This window comes from Labrus mixtus, chromosome 19 (assembly GCF_963584025.1).
Source record: "Labrus mixtus chromosome 19, fLabMix1.1, whole genome shotgun sequence".
Lineage (NCBI taxonomy): Eukaryota > Metazoa > Chordata > Actinopteri > Labriformes > Labridae > Labrus > Labrus mixtus.
In genome coordinates, this window is record NC_083630.1 from 11,959,290 (window position 1) to 11,983,063 (window position 23,774).

At 38.7% G+C, this 23,774-nt stretch overlaps 2 protein-coding genes across 4 annotated transcripts in view; one reads left to right on the forward strand and one right to left on the reverse strand.

Annotated features, from left to right (window-relative positions):
- Positions 1–219: 219 nt before the first annotated feature.
- armc3 (armadillo repeat containing 3) lies at positions 220–7,600 on the reverse strand. Its single transcript, XM_061064093.1, is given in 17 exon segments — positions 220–512; positions 654–816; positions 933–1,096; positions 1,222–1,306; positions 2,428–2,525; positions 2,785–2,953; positions 3,585–3,721; positions 3,867–4,116; positions 4,595–4,703; positions 4,787–4,939; positions 5,034–5,217; positions 5,440–5,634; positions 6,027–6,202; positions 6,285–6,353; positions 6,499–6,624; positions 7,052–7,169; positions 7,279–7,600. Coding segments are annotated over 17 exon segments (2,451 nt in total). The 5' UTR covers positions 7,327–7,600; the 3' UTR covers positions 220–305.
- A 1,104-nt stretch (positions 7,601–8,704) lies between these two features.
- pip4k2aa (phosphatidylinositol-5-phosphate 4-kinase, type II, alpha a) overlaps positions 8,705–23,774 on the forward strand; it is a 30,280-nt gene continuing 15,210 nt past the window's right edge. For 2 of the 3 annotated variants that reach the window (XM_061065011.1, XM_061065012.1), the window contains exons 1-4: positions 8,705–8,844; positions 9,448–9,588; positions 23,292–23,389; positions 23,483–23,579. In XM_061065011.1, coding sequence (XP_060920994.1) covers positions 8,836–8,844; positions 9,448–9,588; positions 23,292–23,389; positions 23,483–23,579 — 345 coding nt within the window. In that variant the 5' untranslated portion in view covers positions 8,705–8,835. The remainder of the gene's footprint in view (positions 8,845–9,447; positions 9,589–23,291; positions 23,390–23,482; positions 23,580–23,774) is intronic. The other variant, XM_061065013.1, reaches the window with a different exon arrangement.

The window sequence follows — 23,774 nt, forward strand, 5'->3', positions numbered from 1 at the left end:
TGATCACTTAATCTAAAATGTGATTGCTTAAATCCATAATAAAAGACATGTCGCCGTCCTACATTTCCTTCAAATAGTATATTTCAACCCATCACACATGACACAGATATTGTGAACAAATAATTGTGACATATGTTACAGATATTCACTAAGATTTCAACTGATTGTTTAATGGTCTGCCATACATGAACACAAATTAAATTTAATTAAATTAAAACAAATTATATATGATGCAGCTCAATAAAATGCTTGTTCATAGCAGTATGTAGGCTACTGGAGTATTTCTGCACAACACTGGTGTTGTTCTAAATAGTCTGGTATTGCTCAGCAGCAGGGCTATTAGCCTTTAACAGGTTTCCAGGCTGGTGCATGAGGTCTGCTATGTAGCGACACGGTTGTGGTGAGCGACCATTGCTGGATGGAGTTCCATCAAAGAGAAGGACCTCGTTCCAAGCGCGGTTGTACTCGCCCCGAACGAGCGTGCAGCTCAGTCCAATGCAATCAGCCAGACACTGGAGAGATAGAGAGGGGAGAGAAGGTGCTTGAAATAGATGTTAAAAAGAAAAACTGTTCAATCTTATGTCTAAAAGAAGGGGAATGGTAAATACAAACAAACAAGCAAAACAAAACAAGCTGATGATACTGTGTGTTACCTTAAAGAGAAGTGCCCTATGGCAGTAGATTCCCTTTCTGATAAAACCAATGGGAACAACATTAGACTGGAACATATATTTCAGCTTGCTGATGTGCAGCACCCATGCAAACTCATGCAACCTTTCCATCTCCACTGCTCCACCCATGGCTGTACTGACCAACCTGTCAATCAAAAGCAAAGAGAACAATTCTGCCAATCAATCGTGAGGGGATTTTCTTCACTTTTTTTAGTGATAAGTCTGCATGTTGGTTAGATGCCAAATGCACAAATTGGTTACCTGGCCAGAGCAGAATACTGCTCTCGTTCATCATTCAGTGGGAGGATGGATTCTTTAGCTTGTTTAGCTAGAAGCTGTAATGAAATGTCATCCATCATCTTCGACGTTTTTTCTGCGGGAGATTCCGGCTCGGTCTCTTCTTTCTGTCTGTCATCCTCTTTCTTCTCTTTCCTATTTCAAGAGGCAGTAAACAAACTATACTAGTTTCTTAAAAAAGAGATAAGCATCAAATGATTTTAACAAACTGTACTTGAAATTCAAGTTACATCCCTGTCTCCTGCACATTCACTCACATGGGTGTCCTATTGTCTGCCTTGGTGGTGTCTGTTTCTGATGGGTTACTCTGACTCTCCTCTGGCACATTCGCTGTCTCTCTGCCGCAGTGGGAAAATAATAAAGTGATCTAAAACATGCTGTGTTTACCTTTTTCACTGTTCACTGCACATGTTAAATACACAAGTGAGCATGCATACATTCTATTAAAAAGTAATATGAAATCTCTAATTCCTGCACACATTACTAGTACAGATCAACTTTCTATATCTTTTTCAGAGAAAAACGTTAAGGTTTCAGCAAGCAGAAAAGTCTCAAGATTTTAACTATGATTGCAAAACTGCTGGAGCTGCTTTGCTGTCATGTCTGATTACTCGTCTACTTAAGATAACCTGCAGACAAACATGAGCAAAAGCTGAACTTTCCTGGTAAAATCATTATAGTATTTAAGAACACCTTAATAAATGGTGCTAAAAGAATTATACGTAATACAAAAGTTAAACTAAGGTCACAAGAAGCCATTGATGAGAAAATGGATAGATTACATAATGCACTACTTTAAAATGCCTGAGGTGTTGTGTGTTTGCAGGCTGAAGGGTGCATGTTGGAAACGGGCTGGGCCTGAGGCACCCTGAGGGCTCTGCTAACTTTGGGAATGTTAATTCATCAAAATACTGAAAGTTAGTGGATTATTAAGGTTGAGTATATGTATAACCTTTAACACATACTATGTGTTCTTTGTATCTCAGTCAACGTGTATGCATATTATGAGCAGGATGATGGTTAGTGGTGTTTGTGCATGGGCACTGACTGTGTGTGTGATGCCAACAGTTGAAGGCTCTATTACTCTGAGTGTTGCCATCTTAAAAAAGGGGAACGTTTACCCTGTGAGGCCACGGTATCCAAGCACACTGAAGGCAACTAGGGATAGCAGGAGAGGAGAACTTGATTGGAGTAGACAAGGGGAGGGGGACAGGCACAATAAACTATGGCTGGTAGCGTAGGAAGTCTGCCAAGCCTCAGCCAACACTCCAACACTATTTGCGGAATTATTCTTTCTCATTCTTTTTTTTAAGTTTCTCACTCCACTTGTGGAGGGAAAGGCAAAAGACACCGATTTGGGTGAGGAGTTGATTAAAAAAGAAAACAATGTTTTCCTTCCGAGGTTTTAAGGACTTTTTCTAATTTTGAAAAAAAATGAATAAAAACTCATAAAACACACTCTGCTTTTGTTGTGTTGACAACAATGACTGGGCGGTACTGGTTGACAGGCTGCTTGGACAACTCTTCTAAAGTCAGTATCCTCTGACCTGCACAAGCCTGAGAGAGACAAAGAGAAAACTCTATCAGAGTTACATCTCTCTGTTACATCATGTATCTTGGTGAGATGACTTAACAAAGAGCTTTAATGAATATAAAAACCCCAACATTAAATTACACAACAATAAAGTCCTATTAAAAGCATGAAAATAAAACAACAATGTAGCAAACCATGTGCATGAATGTAGATATGACAACACAGCTTTCATCTTACATTCCATTAGATGACTTATTTCACACAAACTTGAATAATACTAACCTTCCCAGCGTCGTAGAAGTCATCACTGATATTGTCAGTGACTGCCAGATGACCTGTAAGGCTGTATTTAACAGACAAGTTGGAGTTAAGAAGGCTGTTCATAGCCAACTCACTAAAACTGCTCCTACGATTCACTGATTGGTTGATGTCCTGAAGCATCTCCAGGGCTCTAAGAAACAAATGAACAGAGCAGGAATACAAAATATACACACATATTAATGATAAATAGAAACATGTAAAAACAGTATTAACATTTAATGCCCAAAATTAACCTTATAGTTCTCAAGAGGCTGACCATTGCTGCCATCTACTGGCTATTTGAGAGAATACTGAGTTGGCTACAACACACTATGCTTTCTGTGCTTTATTCCTTTTTTTAGAACTAATTTTAATTTCTTAATATAATCAATACAGACTTCACAAATCAACAATGTCAACAAAGACAAAACAACAAAGTCACGCTCAATCTCAATAATTATATAATAATTAGCATAACTCAAATATCACCACAAGAGTAAAATAAACATAGTATGGCTTTTAAGCAACTCAAATATTGCTCCACTCTATCAAATACCTCGTTTTTATTTCACAAAATAAAAGTTCATCATCAACACAATAATTTAGTGTACTCCAATTCCATTGTCATTTCATGAGGACATCGCTGTCCATCTGTTCTAGCGACTAAAACACAGAGTACAGCTTTAATTCTACACTACAGGACAATGCCAGTCCAGTTCTGCTTTTCAGGATTCATAAATCATGTCCTGGTGTCACTGCTAGCTGTCATTCAAGTGTCTTACCCAAGTTTGCACATCTCCACTGCTGTAGACTTATCACTGGCACAGACATTAATAACCATGCATGCATTATGCAGCACCTCCTTGTGATAGGAGTGCAGCAAATTGATGAGTGGTTGAAGGCCTCCAGCACTTTGTAGCTATTTAAGACAGGGAGTTCATTTTAAGTTGTCAGGCATATCTTATTGAATGTTATTACACTATTAAAGAAACTGTTGTTTACAGTTAACATTGTATACATTTAATAGAACAAGGCAACATTTAGAAAAGTTATTAGACACTAACCTGTGCCCTAGATTCTGTATCACAGGTCAACTCTGCCAGGCAATGCGCAGTGCTGACCAGGACCTGTGTGTTTGTGGACTTCAACGGCTCCACCAGGGCCTGTATGGCACCATGCGACAAGATGCTGCAGCGGATGACCTCCTGTCCGGCCATGTTGCCAAGCGTGGCTGCAGAATTGGCCACCGTCCTGGGACAGCTTCCACAGAGCTGCTGGACAAGAAGCTCATGGCCTCCTGCCTCGTACACTGCACTGGAGGAGAACACAGAAATAGATGTGAAATTAAACACAAACATAAAGAGAGTACTATTTATACAGGCCCAGAACATATAATACAACACAACTATTGTCTAATGTGTTTGTGACCATGTGGTATGTGCACAAATAAGGGAAACAAAGATAAAATATATCTAGATAAGGATAGTTCAGGAGTTGGCGTTAAATGGCAATTTCCTAAAAAGTTAACCATAAAAGACAGATGATGAATATAATCATCTGTGAAACAACAGAGGAAGGCACTGTATGCTGCTGGAATTTAATATAACACCTCCTTTATAAACTTTCTTTCAGCGATCACAAACTAATTAATGTTTCATACATGCAGCAATAAGATACACATATTAATACCTCAGGGCATTTATACCCAAAAGACCCTAAAATCTGTATTTTCTAACTTCTTAGGAAGTTAGTAAATTTAACTTGTTGTTGTGTTGTGTTTTCTCTCACTCACAATGCATTGAGCTGGTTGCTATCTGTCAGGCTGAAGAGGGCACTGGTTGCTGCCTCTCTCAGAATCAAACTCTCATTATTCAGCAACTGTACAACTGCGGGGATTCCATCTGAAACATAGAAATGCAAATCACTAACCATTCAATCTGAATGCTATTTTGATGTTTAAGGTGGTTGTGTTTATATGCAGTACCAAGGTCTCTGAAGCTGTCTTTGCTAGCGGGGTGGTTGCTCATTGTGGACACAGCTTGGCAGGTAGGTGTCTTCACGTTGACATCCGGAACAGACAGAAGCTCTACCAGAATCTTCTCTATGTTCTGCTTATGGAGCAGTTTGCGATTCTCAGCTGTGCACAAAGGAAAACCCACAGAAAACACAAATTTATAGTTAGTTCATACACCCTTATCACTAAATGTTAGGATAAAATAGTTTTTTCTTACAGTTCTGTGCAACCCTGTTGATGCATATAACAGCATTGGACTGGATGTCAGGCGTGTCGGGGGTGAGAATAAACTCCATCAGCCTCGTCAGTCCTCCACCCTCTTGGATTAGATGTAAAGTCTCACTGTCACTCAAACAATTAGAAACCACCTGCAAGGCCTCAGCATGAAGATCGTTGAATTCCTGTAAGAATAACAAATATGTTGTGCATAAAGGATGTACAGAATGAAGACTCTGAATGACAGAAAAGGCGAGTCTGAGATCAACAAGTGCAAATTCAAAGGAAACCATCTCAAGCTAATCCTGAAATAATGAATGCACAGAACAGACCCTTTTAAAGGCAGCTACAAAATGTATTCCCATTTTTCAAAATGCAGGATTAAGACATGTCCCCTACAAACCTACCATGTTACTGAGTATAGCCATGAGCTTCTCAAATCCTTGCTCTTCCCTGAAGGTCATGCGTGATTCTTCATCAGTAGTGACATGATGCAGAATCTTTAAAACCAGATGCTGAATGACAGGGAAAGCCGACATCAACAGTTCCAGAAGTGGAGGGATCCCACCCAGCTCATGTACTGACAGGCGGCTTTGGTAGTCCTTCTTAAATAAAGTTCAACAAAGTTTAAAAGATGACAACAAGAATTTTGGCCCATTTGAATGTTACCTAGCGAAATACAGTATCATTTAAAATCCAGTGCTGCTTTCAAAAACTTTTGAAATACTTTTTTTTCCCAAGTGTATTTATGGGCTTTTTATTTTAGAGGACAGGACAGTGGATCAAGTAGAAAATTGTGAGGAGAGAATGGGGAATGACGTGCAGGAAACGGGCAAAGGGTTGGACTTGAACCGTGTACTTGTGGTATGCAACCCAACCGCAAGGCCAACTGACGCCCCAGACATTTGAGATACTCATAAATGTGTTCTATACTTGTCTTTAATGATAAAAAGTTGGCCTTGTAACCTCCTCTATGCTGAAGACTTAAAGTTACCTGAACTAGGTTGAAGATGATCTCCAGAGAGTTCTTCTTGACATCAGGGTCTGGACTGGATAGGAGCTGGATCAGAGGTGGCAGGCCTTTGTTATCAGAGATCTGGACCTTACAGATGAAATCCACTGACAGGGAGGCCAGGCATAGGGTTGCAAACTCATGGACAACTACATCTTCTAGAAAATCAGAGAAAATTGAGTTGTTTGTTTTATTGCAGCTATTTAACAGTTAATTTCTACTTAAATTCAAATTACTCACCTTCAGGTGACAGTTTCTCAACAATTGATGGAATGGTATCCATTTTTTTCAGCACATTCTTTACATCACCTTTAAATGAAAGCATTTATTCAGTTATCCAACCTAGCTACCATAAATCATTCTGCAAGTCAACAAAACATTGAATTCTGCAGCCAATTAGCAACTCTGTAAACAACTGTAAATGCCAGTCTGCATTAATTTTCATATGACTCACCATTGGTAGCCATTATACCCAAGGCCATCAAAGCATTGCGTCTGATCAGTTTGTTGTTGTGAGAGATGAGCTTGCACAGAGGCTCCAATGCTCCAAGTCCCAGCAGAGAGACTTTGTTCTCATCTCCTACCAACAGGGGGAGACAGTTAGATGAAAATAAAACACGATGCCACACAGAACTGATTGCCTGTGGGCATTTATACTGAGAGAAGACAAACACAGCATGTGTTTTAATATAATTACAGGAAGCAGGTAAGGTTTAGAGCTAAATGGGGTGGTACCCACATATATATTACAGCAAGAAATGTATTCAAACTGAATTGTTCACCACATATATTATAGCAAGAGATGTATTCAAACTGAATTGTTGATACTGTTATAAACTGTGCATGGCTCTTAATTAAGAAAAGTATTCATGAGATTTTTGAAAACATGTTATGTCAAAGCGGATGTCAGGAAATAACATTTTCTGCTTTCTGGGCAAGGTAGAACAAAAATCTAACAAAAATCTAAGCTTATTAAGATTTCAGATAGGGAGCCTGCAGTAGCCTACCTTTTTCTGCAAATGTGTGAATTGCTTCACATGCTTTGACAAGGATATCCTCCTCTGTGGAGTTCAACAGCAGAACTACGGTTTCTGGGGTCCTGCCCTCAACAAGTACAGGTTCAAACTATTATTGTGAGGAGAAAGAAAGTGTATTGGTTATTTTGTCAATATGTTTACCCGAAATATGTCAATCATGAAGCTGGCCTTCATGGAAGAATAGACTTATCTCTCACCGTCTCCATGCGTGGAGTTTCATTCTCCTTCTTCACTTTCTTTCCCATTCTGAGGCTTAGAAGAGACACTGCTTTTTGATATGTGTCTAAAAACGTGTTTATTGATTAAAGATACAGATAGCTTCTCAATTCTAGCCTAACTAAAACGTTAACCTGCTATTCAATAGGCTACATGACGCTTACAAAAATGCCTGTAATATTCACCTCGACTTACCTTTTTTCCAAACTAAAGGAAAAGTGCAAGACTCGTAGTTAGCATGACAGCTAGCCAGAGGACGCAGTTTGGTGTTTAGTGTTTGGGGAAAGGATGTTTAACCCGCGTTGCTAGGCAACCGGTGTCACGTTGAGTTTTTCCTCTCTCGCTCTCTCTCTTGAACCTGTCTACTATGTCTGTTATTACCTAAAGATATGGCAAGGGAATTTAATGAACGAATAAATCAGACACTGGTGGTTTAAATCTGGAAACGGAAACGAGTTTAAAACCAAAAAACAGTGTTGCGAAATGATTGCGTGATGTTGGCACATCAATAGTTTATGTTGAGTTTAACCTGACAATTCAATGCAGACATTGTTTTAATAAAGACAACAGATCAAAATGTCAATAAAAGCCAATCGGCAAAATAGGATGCAGCATATGTTAAATCCTGATAATAAATGGTGAGTGTATGCCTAACTAAATCAAACGGGAATTGGGGGTAATTGTGATGTAGACAATGTTAAGAGGCAGAGGTCTGTCCTATGCAGGAATATTATTGGGAGCCTATTTTCTGTGATGTGTGAGCCATGAAATAAATTAGCTCCATACAGCATCAGCACTCTGAGAGGCACACTGACACAGCAATGTGCCGGTGGAAACAGCACAGTAGGCTATGCACCAGATGAAAAAAAAAAAACACACACAAATGACCTCTAAAGACATTACCTCTGGTGGTGTGGGACATCATCGCTCTGCTGCCTGAAATGAGCCCCAGATTAATCTCATCTAAAGCAAGCCAAGGATGGGGGATGGCTGGGATGATATACTGTGTTTTTTTTTTTCTGTTAATGTATTATTACACGAGATACAAAAACAGGCGCGCCCACGCACACACTCCTGTATTGGGCTACAGTCAGACCTGAACATTGTAATTGTATAAGTGAAGACTATTTTTCATCCGTCAAAGAGGATATCTGAATACGAAAAAAAAAAAACCAATATGATATGGAATTCAAAATAAAAAGATTAGCCTATGTGAGGCATAAAAAAAAATAAAAAAAAAAGCACAGCAAAGTAGCACAGAGCCGATGGAGGGAGGGGGCTGCAGCGAATCAGCGCAGCAGGCACCGCAAAGCGCAGCCTGTCACCTCCCCTCCGTCGAGCTGTCAGTTCACAGCAGAAACACATGAGCCTCACACGGAGGAGACCACCCGTCGATTCCATGTCGATATAACTCATCCTCGGCGTTTTAGATCAAACCGGGCAAGGACATGACATGACATTCCTGTCATCTCTACGGAGTGACCTCAGACACGTAGGAGGACCGAGCTGCTAGCTGGTGATGATGATAGTTAGCCCGCATGCTAATGGTAACTAGTCTGGTTCATAGCTGAGTCGCTAGCAAAGGTCGGAGGGACTAAGGTGGTCAGGAGCTTTATCCTTCCGTATACGGCGCCGTTAACGTGTGTTTTTTAATTATTTGTTTTGAAGCTGCTTTACAGGTTGTATGTCATGTGTAACGGGAAGTCCCCTCTTCTAGACTCTTACAAATTGTACTGAATTATCACGTTGATGTTTGCTAAGCTTGCGAGCTAGTCGGCTATGCTAGCGCCAGCTCAGTGAGAGAGCTCCGGAGTCGTGAAGGAAGGAAGAGAGGTGACTTATGATGTGGGCAGAGGGAAGTGATGGACTGTGAGGCGAACGGAGATCAGCAGTGTTAGTCTTAAATAATCTTTGTTTTACACATTAGTCCTTGTCGTCGTGGTTAAAGCGTCAGATAAGCTGTTTTTTGGGGGGGACGTTAGATGAAGACGATAACTGGGGACACTTTGATTTTGCGAGCTGGCTAGATGAATAGTGTTTGGTGTTACTGAGTCGTGAGCGGGTGGCCGCTGTGCCAGCTTCACTTCGAGGGGAAGACACTGTCAAGATTACCGCACAGATCGCAATAAACAGCCAGTTTTTGCTTAAAGATGGCCTCGGCGAGCAGCATTGCCGCAGCTATTGCGAGCAAAACGAAGACGAAGAAAAAGCACTTCGTGGCTCAGAAAGTGAAGCTCTTCCGTGCCAGCGACCCTCTGCTCAGCGTGCTTATGTGGGGAGTCAACCATTCGGTGAGTCATATCATCTAATGTCCATAATGATGAGCCACAGTTATCTCCCTCGACCCTTTTTGACACATTAAGCTTTGCCATCAGCCTTTGTGGTGTTGCAAGTTTGATTGATAAACACGAGATGACAGCTGGCCAGCGGTGTATGCATGTGTACAAATGTGCTGGACTCAGCACAATATTACTCACGTTTTTCCTTACTAAGGTTTTTCACAGTTACACTTTGTATGATGTTAACACTGCATGATTATGGTGTATGCTTAAAAAAAAAAAAAAAAAAAAAAAAAAAAATGAATTTGTGAGAGCAGCAAACCCTTCTTTGGCTTCCTGTTGTGCACATGTAGGATAAGCTCCTCGGGCTCTGTGTCATGAAAGAACAGATCTTCCCATGCAAGACAGCTTATCTTTGCTCTCTGCTCTCTTTCTCTTCCTTTGCTGAAATTCGCAATAATATTGTACTCATGGTAAAGAGATAGAGAGCAAACGTGCATAACAGAGGACAGGCACACGTTTCTGGCACCAAACTTAAATATTGTACCTTTTACCAATGATACATTGTTATAACACATAAAGAGAGACATAAAGCTTTAATTATATTGAGCAGACTGTTGTATGGGATATTTAAGGTCCCTTTGCTCTTGTTATCTTATTAAATTGTGTAGCTGTTCCTTCATCCTTTATTATTCTAATGATCTTAAAGTGGTTCTTCTTATTCCTACAGTGTACTGAATGTTTTTACCTAGTGCTTTGGATTGAGCTTTCTGAAATGTAAACAGAGAAGCTGTGCACTAAGTAGGGCAGCAGCATTTATATCCCATCAGTATATACAAATAAGTATTCACATGTTTGTATGAAATAATTCTCGTGGAGTAGCTAATGGTTTAGAAAATGGCAATAGTACAGTTTATAAAAAAGTAACCTTATGATGCAATGTGTTACTCCTCATTTTTGCTCTTTATTTATGTCTGCCTGGTTCTGTTGTGTGCCACTGGTTATTAAGTATGAAACAGAACAGCCTAAGTCAGTTTTTCAGAATTGTTCACCTGGGATATAAATATGTTTGACTAGTTCCCAGTCAGTAACACATCTATATTGATTATTATTATGTGGCCAGGTGGTCTATGGTGATGGAAACTCTGGTCTTTCTAGAGGTGTGGATCTCACCACTGCCATTACAGACATTGTTTTGCAACAATTTCTCTCAGGATACATGAAGAGTGACCTTATCTTATCAGATCCTAAATAAATACAGGGGGTAAAAACTGTAAACTTTGGAAATGAAAAAACTAAATGGACATTTAAAAATGAATCGTTAAATGATAATGTCATTAGTACTTCCTGCAAATTGTGACTATAATCAGATATTTTTTGTAGTTCACATTTTGACCACTGTCGCTCCATGTTGATGCAGTTTGGCATCGCTTCTAAGAGAGGGGTCCTTTGACACATGAAATGCTGTTTCGGTGATCACACTAGCAGTTGGTGCACAGATCATTTGGCCTTGATGAACAGTTGTTGTTTTATGTTGCTAAAAAAAACAACTCATACTGCTCTAATTAATACCTCAGTTTCCTTCTGAAATTCTATCTGTGTTACAAAACCAATATTATTAGTAACACTTATTGTAAATGATATACATCTTATAAGATATTTTTTCCCCTGTGCTGAGGATGGCAGTGTAGTGTTGATTGAACACCCTCTAGATAGCCTGATGTATGGGAGGCCAACACAGCTAAAGAGCCAAAGCTGTTATTCTGTATTTAAGCTGTAGTCTGTTGATAGATTACACTCACCTTAAGCCTGAGGGGGCAAAGTAAGGTAGGAGGAGTTTTACCTCCTTGCAAGCTATTCAGTTGGGCTTAATCACCTTTCATCTTTAAAATGTGCCTTGTAGTGCATGATAAAGAAGGGGGTTGATACCTTGTCCACACACTTTAGCTGGTTTCATTGTCAGATATAATAAAGTTACATATTAGCTAGACTGTAAAATATAAAAAGCCCACAAAATCCATCACTATAAAACTAATATACCTCTGGACACATTAAGATCAGTGGTTCTCAACTGGTCTGGTCTATGGACCCACCACCTACTCCTCCATGACAATTTGTGACCAACATTTTTGACAAAAAAAAATTCTAGGCACACATGCAAGACCTACTGAAAACTGCTACATGACCCACTTTTGGGTCTCAACCCACCAGTTGAGAATCACTATTCATTAGCGGTATCTTGGCTTAAAGTATAAACTTGCTCTGTTTGATTTAACTGTCCTATAACTGTGGACTGTCTTGTGTGTTGTACTGGTTTATGACTGTAAGATTTTACTTTAAAGTTTTGAGAGTGAAAAGTAAGTGTTTTCATGCTTGCAGTAATTTCCCTTAAACACATTTTGGCATCAAAACTTAAATGTATTTATTTACTTGAAAGGATGTAGAAAACTGTCCTAGGATACAGAATTTAGCTTCTGAGATTAAGATTTAATGGATCTCGGTATCAGGAGGTTACTGCTTTACTCTAAACAACACAATTATGTGAACCTGAACTCTGTGTGTTTATATGACCTGAAGGATGTGTGGGATGAAGTCAAATACAGAATACTAATTTGCATTAGCTCCGTAGCTTCAGCATGTCTAGTGATTTAAATCATTATTATCACATTATGCTGCTGTGCTTTGGGTATAAATGCGTAAAGCATTGCTCTTAGGCTCTTTCAATTTCTGCTGTGGTGGGATAGATGCCTCTTCTGTTAAGAATAAAAAGTTGTTTTTTTTCGTCCAATATTAAACCCATTTGCTTTAAATCTTAATGTTTATTAACCGACCCCCTATTTCTGCAGATAACCTGCAATCCATTCATGACTTATTGACAAGAGTCAACATGCTCAAACTGCTCTCCTGGATTGCATAAGTCATAGCAGGACTGCCGCCAGCATATTTCCTATTTATGCCTTAGGCTACATTTCCTGCTGTTCTTCTCATCACTTGATAAGCTTTCTGTTTCTGATACCTTTGGCAACACAGAAATGACATTCCATGGCAGTTCACTCAGACAAGCCGCTGAGTAACAGCCAGACGGTGCGGAGGCAACAACTCTTTTAAGTACTCTGAGAACGTTGCTTTATATTTTGAAGTTTGCAAAGTAACCTCAACCTGAACGTAACAGAACACTGCGAAAGGAATAAAAAAGAAGAAGGCCTACAAACAAACTGCATGAGGCTATGCAAACACATGAACAAATCGAAATTTTTGAAAAAAGCGTGACCCTCCCTCGACCCCTCCAGTCCAAAACATGCACTCTGGCTTCTCTAGGGGGGAAAAAAGAGGTTAATGCTCTGGGAGCTCCATTGTGAAATAACTATATAACCTTTAATTAATAAGTAGAAATTGTCAATTAGTCACTCTTATTTGTCAAATAAAGCAAAGCTGTGACGCATACTGAGCCAAATCTATTCAAGATGCATTGAAATGAATGCAGCATTGATGTGTGCCCAGGATATTCAGTATTCTTCATCAGAATCATTGTGTTTTTGCTCAGTGAAAAAAAACGGAGATGCATTTTGAAATGTATTTTCGGCACAAGGTGTGCGACAGCATGGTGAAAATAACTGTCATTTACAGTCTGTTTTTCTTATAATCCCAGTACTTTGAAATCCCATTTGCATTCCCAGGAGTTTGAATTGGTTGTGAAGCTCATGCTTTTGCAGAAAGTGATTGAGGATTGCGTCCAAAGCTGAACATTTATTTCAGTTGAAATCTCACTTATGTTCACTGAAGCTTAGTGGGTGCAAGAGCTGAAAGAAATGACTCAGAAATCAATCTCATTACATTCATATGAAGAATAGACTTTGGCTCTTCAAAACCTTTTTGCTGCAACTAAGACACAAATTCTGACTTGAATTCCTCAAAAAGTGTGGTCTGTAAATGAGTGTTTTTCCCTCTTCATGTTGTCCCTGTGAAAGTAGCCTAACGCCTCACTTACTCAGCTTGAGAGCAGAAACAATTCTCTCCTACTCATGCTGATTATGTGCTAACATTAACAGAAGACAGACACAAATACAGTGTACAACTTCACATTGTTTTCATGTTTTTCAGCCTGTGTTGTAATGTTGGCTCTGTAAGACATTAACACTCTTGTCATGTCACCCTTCTGTGGTGTGAGTTTGTTAGACCAGATCCTTAGGGAGTTCATGGGAACTCCCTAAGAGGAATATTGGCATGGATTTAGGCCTTTATAGAACAACTCCTTTCCTAGAAAGAAACTTTCTGCTTTGATCAGTGCATCAGGACCGGAGTGTTTCTTATGAACTCAGGGACAGGGGATATTTTAAAATAAATAGTCCTTTCTATTTCAACAGAACAGTCTGAAAAAAGTGTAAATTGGTACAAAATAGAACTTTAAACCTTTATCATTCAGATTATCCTTGAGGACATTGGACTTTTTGAAAATCACTGCAACCTGAATTTTAATTGTTACATCCCTTGTAAGGCTCTGTTGTATTTGAATTTTTGTATTTCTTAGTTTAACGCCCCTCTAGGTGTACCTCTATTAAAATAATCCCCATCCTGGAATTTGTATTCACTATCTTCCATCCCCCCTAGATTGACCCTGTATTTAAGGCTCATTTCCAGTCCCTTTCCCCCTCTCTCTCTTTTTCTCCTTTTGCGGTGTCTTTCCTTTCTGTCTGACTCACAGTAGCTGTGTCTGTTTCTGTGGTTTGTATTTGAGGCGATTCTAAAAATATCTGCAGGATTGACCTACAGCTAATTTATATGATGGTTATGGGTGGAGAAAACAGAATAGCTGTCGCGTCACATTCTGACGCCCTAGAGCGATGACATATACAGCATTTGTTCCCAACGTGGGGGGGCGGGGGGCTCGGGTTCTTGTGCGTCCTGACGGGGTCTCAGCTTTTAGCTCCAGGAAAAAAGGTTTGGAACCACTGAAGAGGAACTTTGGGAAGCTTCTTGTTGTTTTGGCTCCTTTGTGTTTCTTCAAAAACAAAACTCTACTTTTTTTTCCCAGCTTAGTACATGCAGATGTGTAAGCACATGACTTCCTGTGTGTGTGTGTGTGTGTGTGTGTGTGTGTGTGTGTGTGTGCGCGCGTGTGCGTGTATGCGCGCGGTGGGGTAGTCTTTCTGCCAAAATGCAATGTGACATGTTGCTGAGCAGCTTGATTCAGCCAACAGGACAGGCCATATACCATAAGCCTGTTTGTTGCTCAGTCCGTCTAAACCACTATATCCTTTAATAGCTGCCCTGACTTTACAGCAGACATGCTGAGCTGTCTGCATGTGTGTTAACCTGTTAATGACAACAATTGTTTCTGTCTTACTCTTCCCTTTAGTTTTTAGTCATACTGCTTTGAGACAGTGGGGCACATGCCTGTTGCAACGAAACTTAGCCCCACAGGAAATGCTGACACTGACAATTATTTGTCTTAGTTATAAACTGTATGATGATAGGAATACCTGGCAGTTGGCAAACTTCTTTAGGCTACATGAATATTTCATGTGTTGTCTATATCTCTATTACTATGTGTATATACCTCTTTGTTTTTGTATTTGTACTGGTTGTGAAAGTAATTTGCCCCCAGGCATCATATCTCAATTCTAATCTAGAACTTGGAAACATGTTTCCTTTCTCTTCAGTGTGAGTGACTGACACTGACTAAAATTAGCTTTTAGTGTCTGATGTGAATGCAGACGTCCCACAATTCAACAGATCAATACCATAAGCTTTTAATTGCGCTGCAGGTGTCCGGCTCTGGTAGTTGTTGGCATTTGTCCAAGGCCTTGTACGCTCTCTCCGTCTCTTTCACATGTACACATAAGAAGCAGACCGTCCTTTCACCTTACCGCTGCTCCATTTTTAACATCAGTGTGTCCTCATTATGGCTGACCTTGTCTGCTGCGGTTGTAAGAAGAGTTAGTATTGGCGTAAGGGCCAACTCTGACATCATGGTTGTAATATTGCTTCACAAAAATGTGTCACAGGCAGCCATAGGTACATGTGTTACATTATATTACATATTGTATTATACAATACCATTATAGTAAGACTTTTATATACTTAAAACAATTAATATGTAAGTATGTGTTTCGCTTATTGCATTTGTCTGCAGTTGAAATGTGTGTTTAACTACCTTGCACTGTTGCCGTGTAACTGAAATCGTTCTCTAATAAATGACTTGAAAAAAGCAATTGGGCCTTTTTTAGGTTTGATAAGTCAAGCTTTCCCCTGTGATTTTGTATTTAAATTGAACATTCTATGCTCTTTTTTTTCATCCACCTTCATGAATTCCTCAAGCACACACCCAGATAACATTGTACAGTGTTCAGGGCCTCGCACCTAAAAGGGCTCCAGTTGGATCCTAGGATAAGCTACTTTCAATGGTTCTTGGATTCATAACAGGTCAAGCGATGATGTAATGTCCTTTTTTAATTGGTTGGTAAAAGGTCAGGTCCACACACTGCACAAGCTGCTGCAGCAACTGTATCATACTGTATGTGATTTTTCAATCTCCATTTAGCTGGGTGTATCTTTAGATGATTATCTTTATTCAAATGAATATAATCTCTCAACTGTGGTCAAAAATTCAACCGTATCATAGTTTATTTGGCCAGGGTTTTTTTTGTCTCTTTGTGCCATTGAATAAAGAGAGATAAAAGATTCAAAGTTCTTTGAATTTTAATAGAATACTGCACATCTGCATTCAATACAGCTGTGCTGCAAATCCAGGTTCCCCGCTAGTGTATTTACACCTCCACATAATGGTTAATCATATGATCAGTCAGTCTCTACTACACTTTAATTACAGCCTTTGACTTTAATGTCTTGTAAATAGATATTAAAGAAGATGCACGTTAACGTCCCATGGTGCTGTCAAGGAGTTGCCATGTCAGAGCGCATGTCCCATTTCCCCCTCATAATTGAAAGCTTGTGTCACTTGGATATTGCCTGTCAGAAGACTCAAATGAACACCAGTGTTTCCCCTACCATTATATTAGTAAATGTATTACTTGCACCAAAGAGCAACTACCAGTTTCAAAACATTTGGTTTTAAATGTGGTCACATCTTTCTTTAAGAGACACTTTACAGAATTGATATATTTTATGAATAAAGATCAGGTCAGTCTTATAGATTGACTGACAGGAATGGGTGGGAAAAATATAATATCTGACCTTTACTAACAAAGGCAACTTTTAAAAAGAACACTATAAAACTGTATATGATTATTTACACTGGTAAATTTTAGTTGTACATGCAAGCTCTTAGTGTTATCAGAAGTGAGAAAAAAAGTCACAACTTCCCTTTCCAATGTATAGGCTCTTCAGGCTCCTCATAACAGCTCACCTTAATAGTTTTGCTTCTCTCCCTTGTCACATCAGATGAGGTTTCTCTTATCTTTCATTACTTTTTTTGCATGTGGATAATAACCGTTCTTTTTTTTTTGTTTATATCTTTGGTAAAGTTGTTAAAATCTCAACGCTGTCATCTGCTTAGAGCGTGTCATTTAACTTGCACAGAGATAAGGCTGTGCCATACTGCTGACAGAGCACGCTCTCTCCACCAACTTCCTGTCCAATGGAGAAAAAGCACACACTTGCTTCACTCTAGTCCGGAAAACCAGTTCTCGTCACCATAGAGACAAACAGGAAGTGGTGGTGTGAAATTTGTCTGCAAGTTTGATAGCTGCATGAAGATAAATAGATTTGCTGGAGGCATCTGATCAAACAAACGTAAGTGGTACTGTGAGGTTCTGATCGATATACTTTATTAGCTACACCTCCATGGTGGTACATTCAAAAACATCTGGCACCGTGACATATGCCATTATAAAAAATCAATGCTGCGCTTACTATTCAGTACACAAAATGGTACAATGGAGTGACTGCCGAAGGCATGATTTGTAAAAAATAAAATAAAATAAAAATAACTTACTATAGTCATTGTGACTTAGAGTCATACTTGTGCTTCTCCAACTGTCTTTTAGGTTGCATAAAGTTTGATTGTAATATCTGGAACAGTTGCTACTAAAACATCAAAAGTACAAAAATGGCTGCATTAGGAGTTATATCTAACTAATGCAGATTTTACTATTTATATCTTTACAGATATTTTCACCCCCTTCTTACACCGGCATCCATATGTGTCCTTCATTACGCTATGACTTGTATTAACATTGAGCACACTTGTATTCTCCCTGAAGGGCATGTGTGCTTGGTAAAATCAGGCATTGTTTTTGCCCTTGTGTGAAACACAGCCTTGTTGATGAGGCGACATCTCCCCACTGAGTACCCATAATGCATCTGTGCTACAGCATCACTATTACGTCTGTGCCTATCACACCAGGGCACTGAAACATTCTCAGATATGGCGTCTGTGGTCTTGGATCATCTTCCTGCTCTGTCTGTCTCTTTAATATCCTCCTTTTCCATTTTCTTTCTCCTGGTGCTTTCTTCTGTTTTCAAACTTGCTTCCCTTTTTTTCTCAAGTATGTTTTTTCTCTGTCTTTATTTCAAAGATTTCCCTATTAAATGATCTCCTTCTTTCTGTTAATGGTGAACATTAATTCTATGTTTTGTGCTTTTTTTCTTTCTTTTTTTTATGTCAAAAAGTTCAATAAACCTGAAGGGTATTTATAGTAAAAGGATACTCCTGTTAAATTCTAACTCTCACATCTAGTAAAAAAAACATCAAATGACTGGAAGGGTGAACAGTGCACAGCTTTTACCGTGGTGAGTTTGTGCATTTTGCTTAGTTATCTAGTCAAAAGGAAAGTCGGAATGATAAACAGAGAATGACCTTTGTCCATTAATGGAGAAACTTTTGCAGACTTGATCACTGAGATTTGTATTACTCTGACCAGTAAATATTCATTTAACTTTGTTTAATATATGTACAAACAGACTGAAATAACTCTGTGAATGTGAGCTATTCTAATCAGATATTTTACAATGCTTTGATTGATGAGATAAATGTATGCCTGGCAAACATACTGGCTACTTTTATGAACTCCTGTCTGGGGGTGTGCATTCCAAATTCACTGATAATAATTCAGATAAAATTAAACTTGGCAAGTAACTCATTTTTCAGGGATGCATATCTTAGTTTGTTAGCTTGCTTACTTATTTTAACAGGTTCTCAGATTTAGCATTGCAGTCAATTTAAATTAAGAGACTACACTATTTTAGTTAAGTAGAGTTATTTTTTTTACTCATCTTGTGTGTTGGATAACCTGCTGCTGTAACGCCACAATTTCCCAGTTTGGGATCAATAAAGTAATTCTATTCTGTTCTATTCTATTAACAATGTTAAGTGAAATTGATGGTTTAATTGATAATTTACTTGATAATGTGGACTAAAATCTTTCCTTGATTTAAGATCATGTGTAGTTAGTTTTGTAGCCTTTTTACAGTCTCTAGCGATACATTTGTGTCACCTGACGATGGTGTATTATAGAAATGGATACAGCATTTGAGGCCGAGCTACGTTCATTCCAATGAAAACTGCTCAGTGGAGCATTAAGTGAAAAAAAGCCTGTCGTGTGCAAAAGTACCTGGAGCATGCACACTTGGACTCACAGTCCCGTGGCTCTGATGGGCATTCAGTTTGTCTACTGAATTTGGCTTAAATTGCATTTATACCTTTAAGGACCAAACGATTTTAAAAGGATTCATAAATGTCTCGCTGTGGTAAATTTAAAGCAATCCATGGATCTTCATGGATGTAACGTGTTCGGATTAAATCTTTCACTGGATTTCGATCGTTGGGGACCCTTGCCAATGCAGCAGGACTGTTTTTGAGTTTATATTAGAATATTCTGATCGTGAGAGTACAGTAACTCTTCAAATGGTAAATCAAAAGACAGTGAAAATAATTGTTTGTTTGTCGGAGGTCTGACAGATATATATTGTGACATATTTTGGCCGTGGTGGCTGAATCTGCACACACTCTGTTGGGCTGTCAGTTTGTGTGCCTTCCATATGGTAATTGGGCATGTGTAATATTGTAACAAGGTCACTAACAAGATGCAAACTATGAGTGAGAAAAAGGAAGTCTTGTCATAGTATAAATTGTTACTCCAAGTCTAGAAGAGAAACAGTTTAATTACGGTGTTTATCTTTTGAGTTGCAAATGAGAAAATGGAGCAAAGTGCAAAAAACAAACAAAAAAAGACACCAGTCATTGAGTGTGTTTAGTTTACATGGACTTCAGTATCCCGGTTAAGAGTCTTATCCCGGTTTTGATCATATTCGAGATATGGCATTAACATGCACACATCCAGGCTATTCATATCCCTGTATACATAATAAATACTTGTATCACCTGATTACTGCTTCTTATTTGCGCATGCGCCTGTGATGTTTATTTTTTTACAACACAACCCACTTTGCTCTAGAGAAGCAGACATCAACACAACCGTCTGCTGTGGTAGCAAGCAGACGGTGACCAAGCATCTCATCCAAGATTTTGTAGAATTTGAACGTTGCTGGATCAGAGCCACTTCTTTTGTTCTGTTTGGCTGTCCCTTAGTGAAGCAATACAGGCCACAATTGATGCAATATTTTGGGCAAATACTGCTCAAGATATGAGAAATAGTAAAGCAAAAAGATATGAAAGAGACACCAGAAAATCAGAAAACAGGAAACCTTTAATCAAACCTATTGTTGCCCTGGTTCCGCAGATGGCTGTCCTTCGATGTGGCCCAGGGCACTTACTATAGTAAACCCTACCTTAATGATCAGTTTCTTTCCTCTAACCGACTTAATCTTACCCATGTCGATTATTTCAGGGCAGAAGACAACACTGAACAAAAAGAAGTCAAATATAAACACTGCAGAAAAACTGTTTGCAAGAAATGCAAGTTATTTATTTTCTATTTCTGTTTTAGAGAAGTTAATCTCAACTGTAAAACTAAAAAGTGTTGTTTCATTTCAAGCGATACTTTGATTTCAGATCGAGATATTCAATAAATAACCACAAAATAATTCATCAGATATGCACTCTTTCATTTGATAAAATATCCCAGCTTTAATAGTTGAGCATATTTTACAGTAGAGAACGTGTCAGTGAACAATGAGGTAAAATGTTCAATTAATCGTGACATTGATTTGAGGTCATTAATTATTATTTTTATCTATTCTTAAGGCTTCCAACTTGTGATCAGAGACATGTTAATACCAGGAGAAAACAGGTTTCTGCCTGGGCAGTGATCCTTCAGTAGTCAGGCTATCTATGAGTCCTCAATGTTAGTCTAGGTCTAAATACAGAAACTGGGCCACAGAAATAGATAAATTTGAAAGGCTGTTGGATCAGGTAAATACTATACTATTTTAGATTAACCTGCTAATCATTATCAGTAAGCCCTCTTAAGCTCGCTGTAGTCAACTCAAAGTCTTAATCATGCCCTGTATTGATCTTGCTCTACAACAAAAAACATGAGCATGGATGCCATGAATATCTTTGAGACTTATGATCTTATAAGGACACATATTTATGGCCAGATGCGTCAATGGGTCAGTCAGTCATGCTAAAGCCTTTATCTGTACCATCTGTTGAAATACTCCTGAAGCATCTGAGTCAATCCCCGCGGTAAAAACTATTCCTCTCAGGCAGCTCCTCGATTGTAATCTGACACCACCTCTTGTAAGGCTGCATAATCCGTGCTGCGAGCAATGTTTAAGGCTTAAGTACATTTGGCACTATACTGTGGACACACACACAGGCATGTTTTATGATTATTTTTGTAGTCAATCACAGTTTGAGTTTATTTAGTGCACCTACATTACAAGAGTGGCTCGTGGAATGACAGGTTATTAATAGATTCAAACTAGCTGCCAGCACCCCTGCCTGCAGCCAACAACGAGTAGGCAAGCTCTCATGCACACACACACACACACACACACACACACACACACACACACACATTATATTTGTGTCAAGCTGTGCCTGAGTCATAACAAATGTCAGGTCTACGCATTACAGCAATGTGACGCATGGCCAGCTTTGAATTGAAATTTCTGCAAAATCGTTTGTGTTTGAATCCCCCTGTTTATTCAGTGTGCAAGATTTGATTTAGTGGGCTGTGTTCTTTAAATTTAGTTTGATGGCTATTATAAGCATACACAAGCTATCAATATAAAACACTTGAAATGCAAACAGACTAATTCACCTGATTATCCACAATCACTATTTTAATTCTAGACATATGTCAGGCTCGGACACACTGGACAAATTGAAAACATAAACAATTCTTCAATCAACAAATGAACGTTTATTTACATAGTGCTGAATGTCACAACATAATTTATACATTGTTCTGACCCATGCAGGTCTAAACTGTTCTCTTTATACACAGTACTCTTTAAGGACTTTTTCAGTCGAAGGTTCCCAAACTCTGTCTGGATTTTTCTTTTTTAAGACGATAAGATGTGAGCATTGAAATGACGAGTGCTCTATCTTTCTTTATTATATCCACTTTAACGACTCATTTCTAAAATGCATTTCAACATGTGCATAAAGAGAATTGTCATTAAACAGAAGAGAAAAAAACTGATTTCCTCCTTGAATCATGAACCTGCTCAAACTGAAACTTAGACATTAGCAGGGCGTCGTTTACTGTAAATCCTTACAGTTATCTTTCCTTCAATGGCAACAGAACCCTAACTTCCTTTCATGCTAACACTCGTACCATCCTCAACTATTGGCTTGTCAAAGCATTTCAGCCTTTTTAATGTGCAGATATTAGGCCTGCGTTGTGATACAAGAAGGATATGCAATGTGCGATTACATTGATCAATGTTGTGATAACAATTAGAAATAAGATTAGTAAAAAATGAGTGCATATTAGCTATGACTCACAGTTTATGTATATCTGCTGTTTTTCATGTTTTACATGATACCTGTGCTTACTACATGTTCCTCCTGAATTCTGGATTATTTTTTCACAACTAAATTGCCACCATTTAGTCTAAGGGTGGCCTATTGAGGGTTGAGCTTCATATGACTGCATCAAAATGTTGTGAAAGCATGGACGTTATACTAAGGACTCAATCTATTAGGTAAACTGTACGTATGCTGAGTGAGAAAGCATTGCTTGTTGACATTAAATACATTAAATTCAGACTAGCAGTGTTTTTATTGTGCAATGATTGTGCAGCCCTAACATACAGCAGTATATCAAAATACTTTCATATTGTCAGGTTTGCATTCTGTAACACTGAATCTAATCAGCATTCATATGGAATAATGTGTAAGCTGGTCTTTACACCAGTCTGTTTAAAGATGAACTGTATTGGTTTGGATCATATTGCATTGTGAAAAGGTTACATGAGATGAGATTTGAAGTTCCACTGTGATGTATGTGTGAATTACTGTAGAATTCTGCTTGGGCATTTTTGAGAGTTATCACGAGTTTGTCATAGTGAATGAAGAAAACTGATGTTTCATCCAAATTGAGGATGTGTTCTTTGGTTATTCCACTTCATACTGAGCCACTGCTTTCACAGGATTTCCCTTCAGTGGCGATCACACATGATGTTAATACAATTCAGTGTTTCCCCTACCATTATATTGGCGCCCTCACTTTAGATTTACTTCTTGTGTAATTTCCAATGTAACGTTCTAATTACACTTCCGTGTAAGACAACTTTGAGTTCCTCACTGAGTTTCCCTTCATTCCTGTCTCTTTTCTGCACAGATAAACGAGTTAAGCCATGTTCAGATCCCCATCATGCTCATGCCAGACGACTTCAAGGCCTATTCTAAGATCAAAGTGGACAACCACCTCTTCAACAAGTAAGGTCTTTATATGTACAATAAATATATTATGGCTGACCTATAGCATCTCATCAAAGTAGTCATTTGTGTTTGTTTTTTCTCTACACACAGGGAGAATATGCCCAGCCATTTCAAGTTCAAGGAGTACTGCCCTCTGGTGTTTCGAAACCTCAGAGAGAGGTTTGGCATAGACGACCTGGACTTTCTGGTATGAAAAGCACCATCACAATCCCTTCTGGGTTTAATATGTCAACTTTTTAGTTCTTAATAAGTGTGAACAGCTACAGTTAGATGAGCTGCAAGCGATACATTTTCCTTTAATGCAGCTGCATGAATCTTGTGTATTTGAAAAATATAACCATCTAGGACTATAAGAACATTGAATCATGTCAAACTTTTTCAC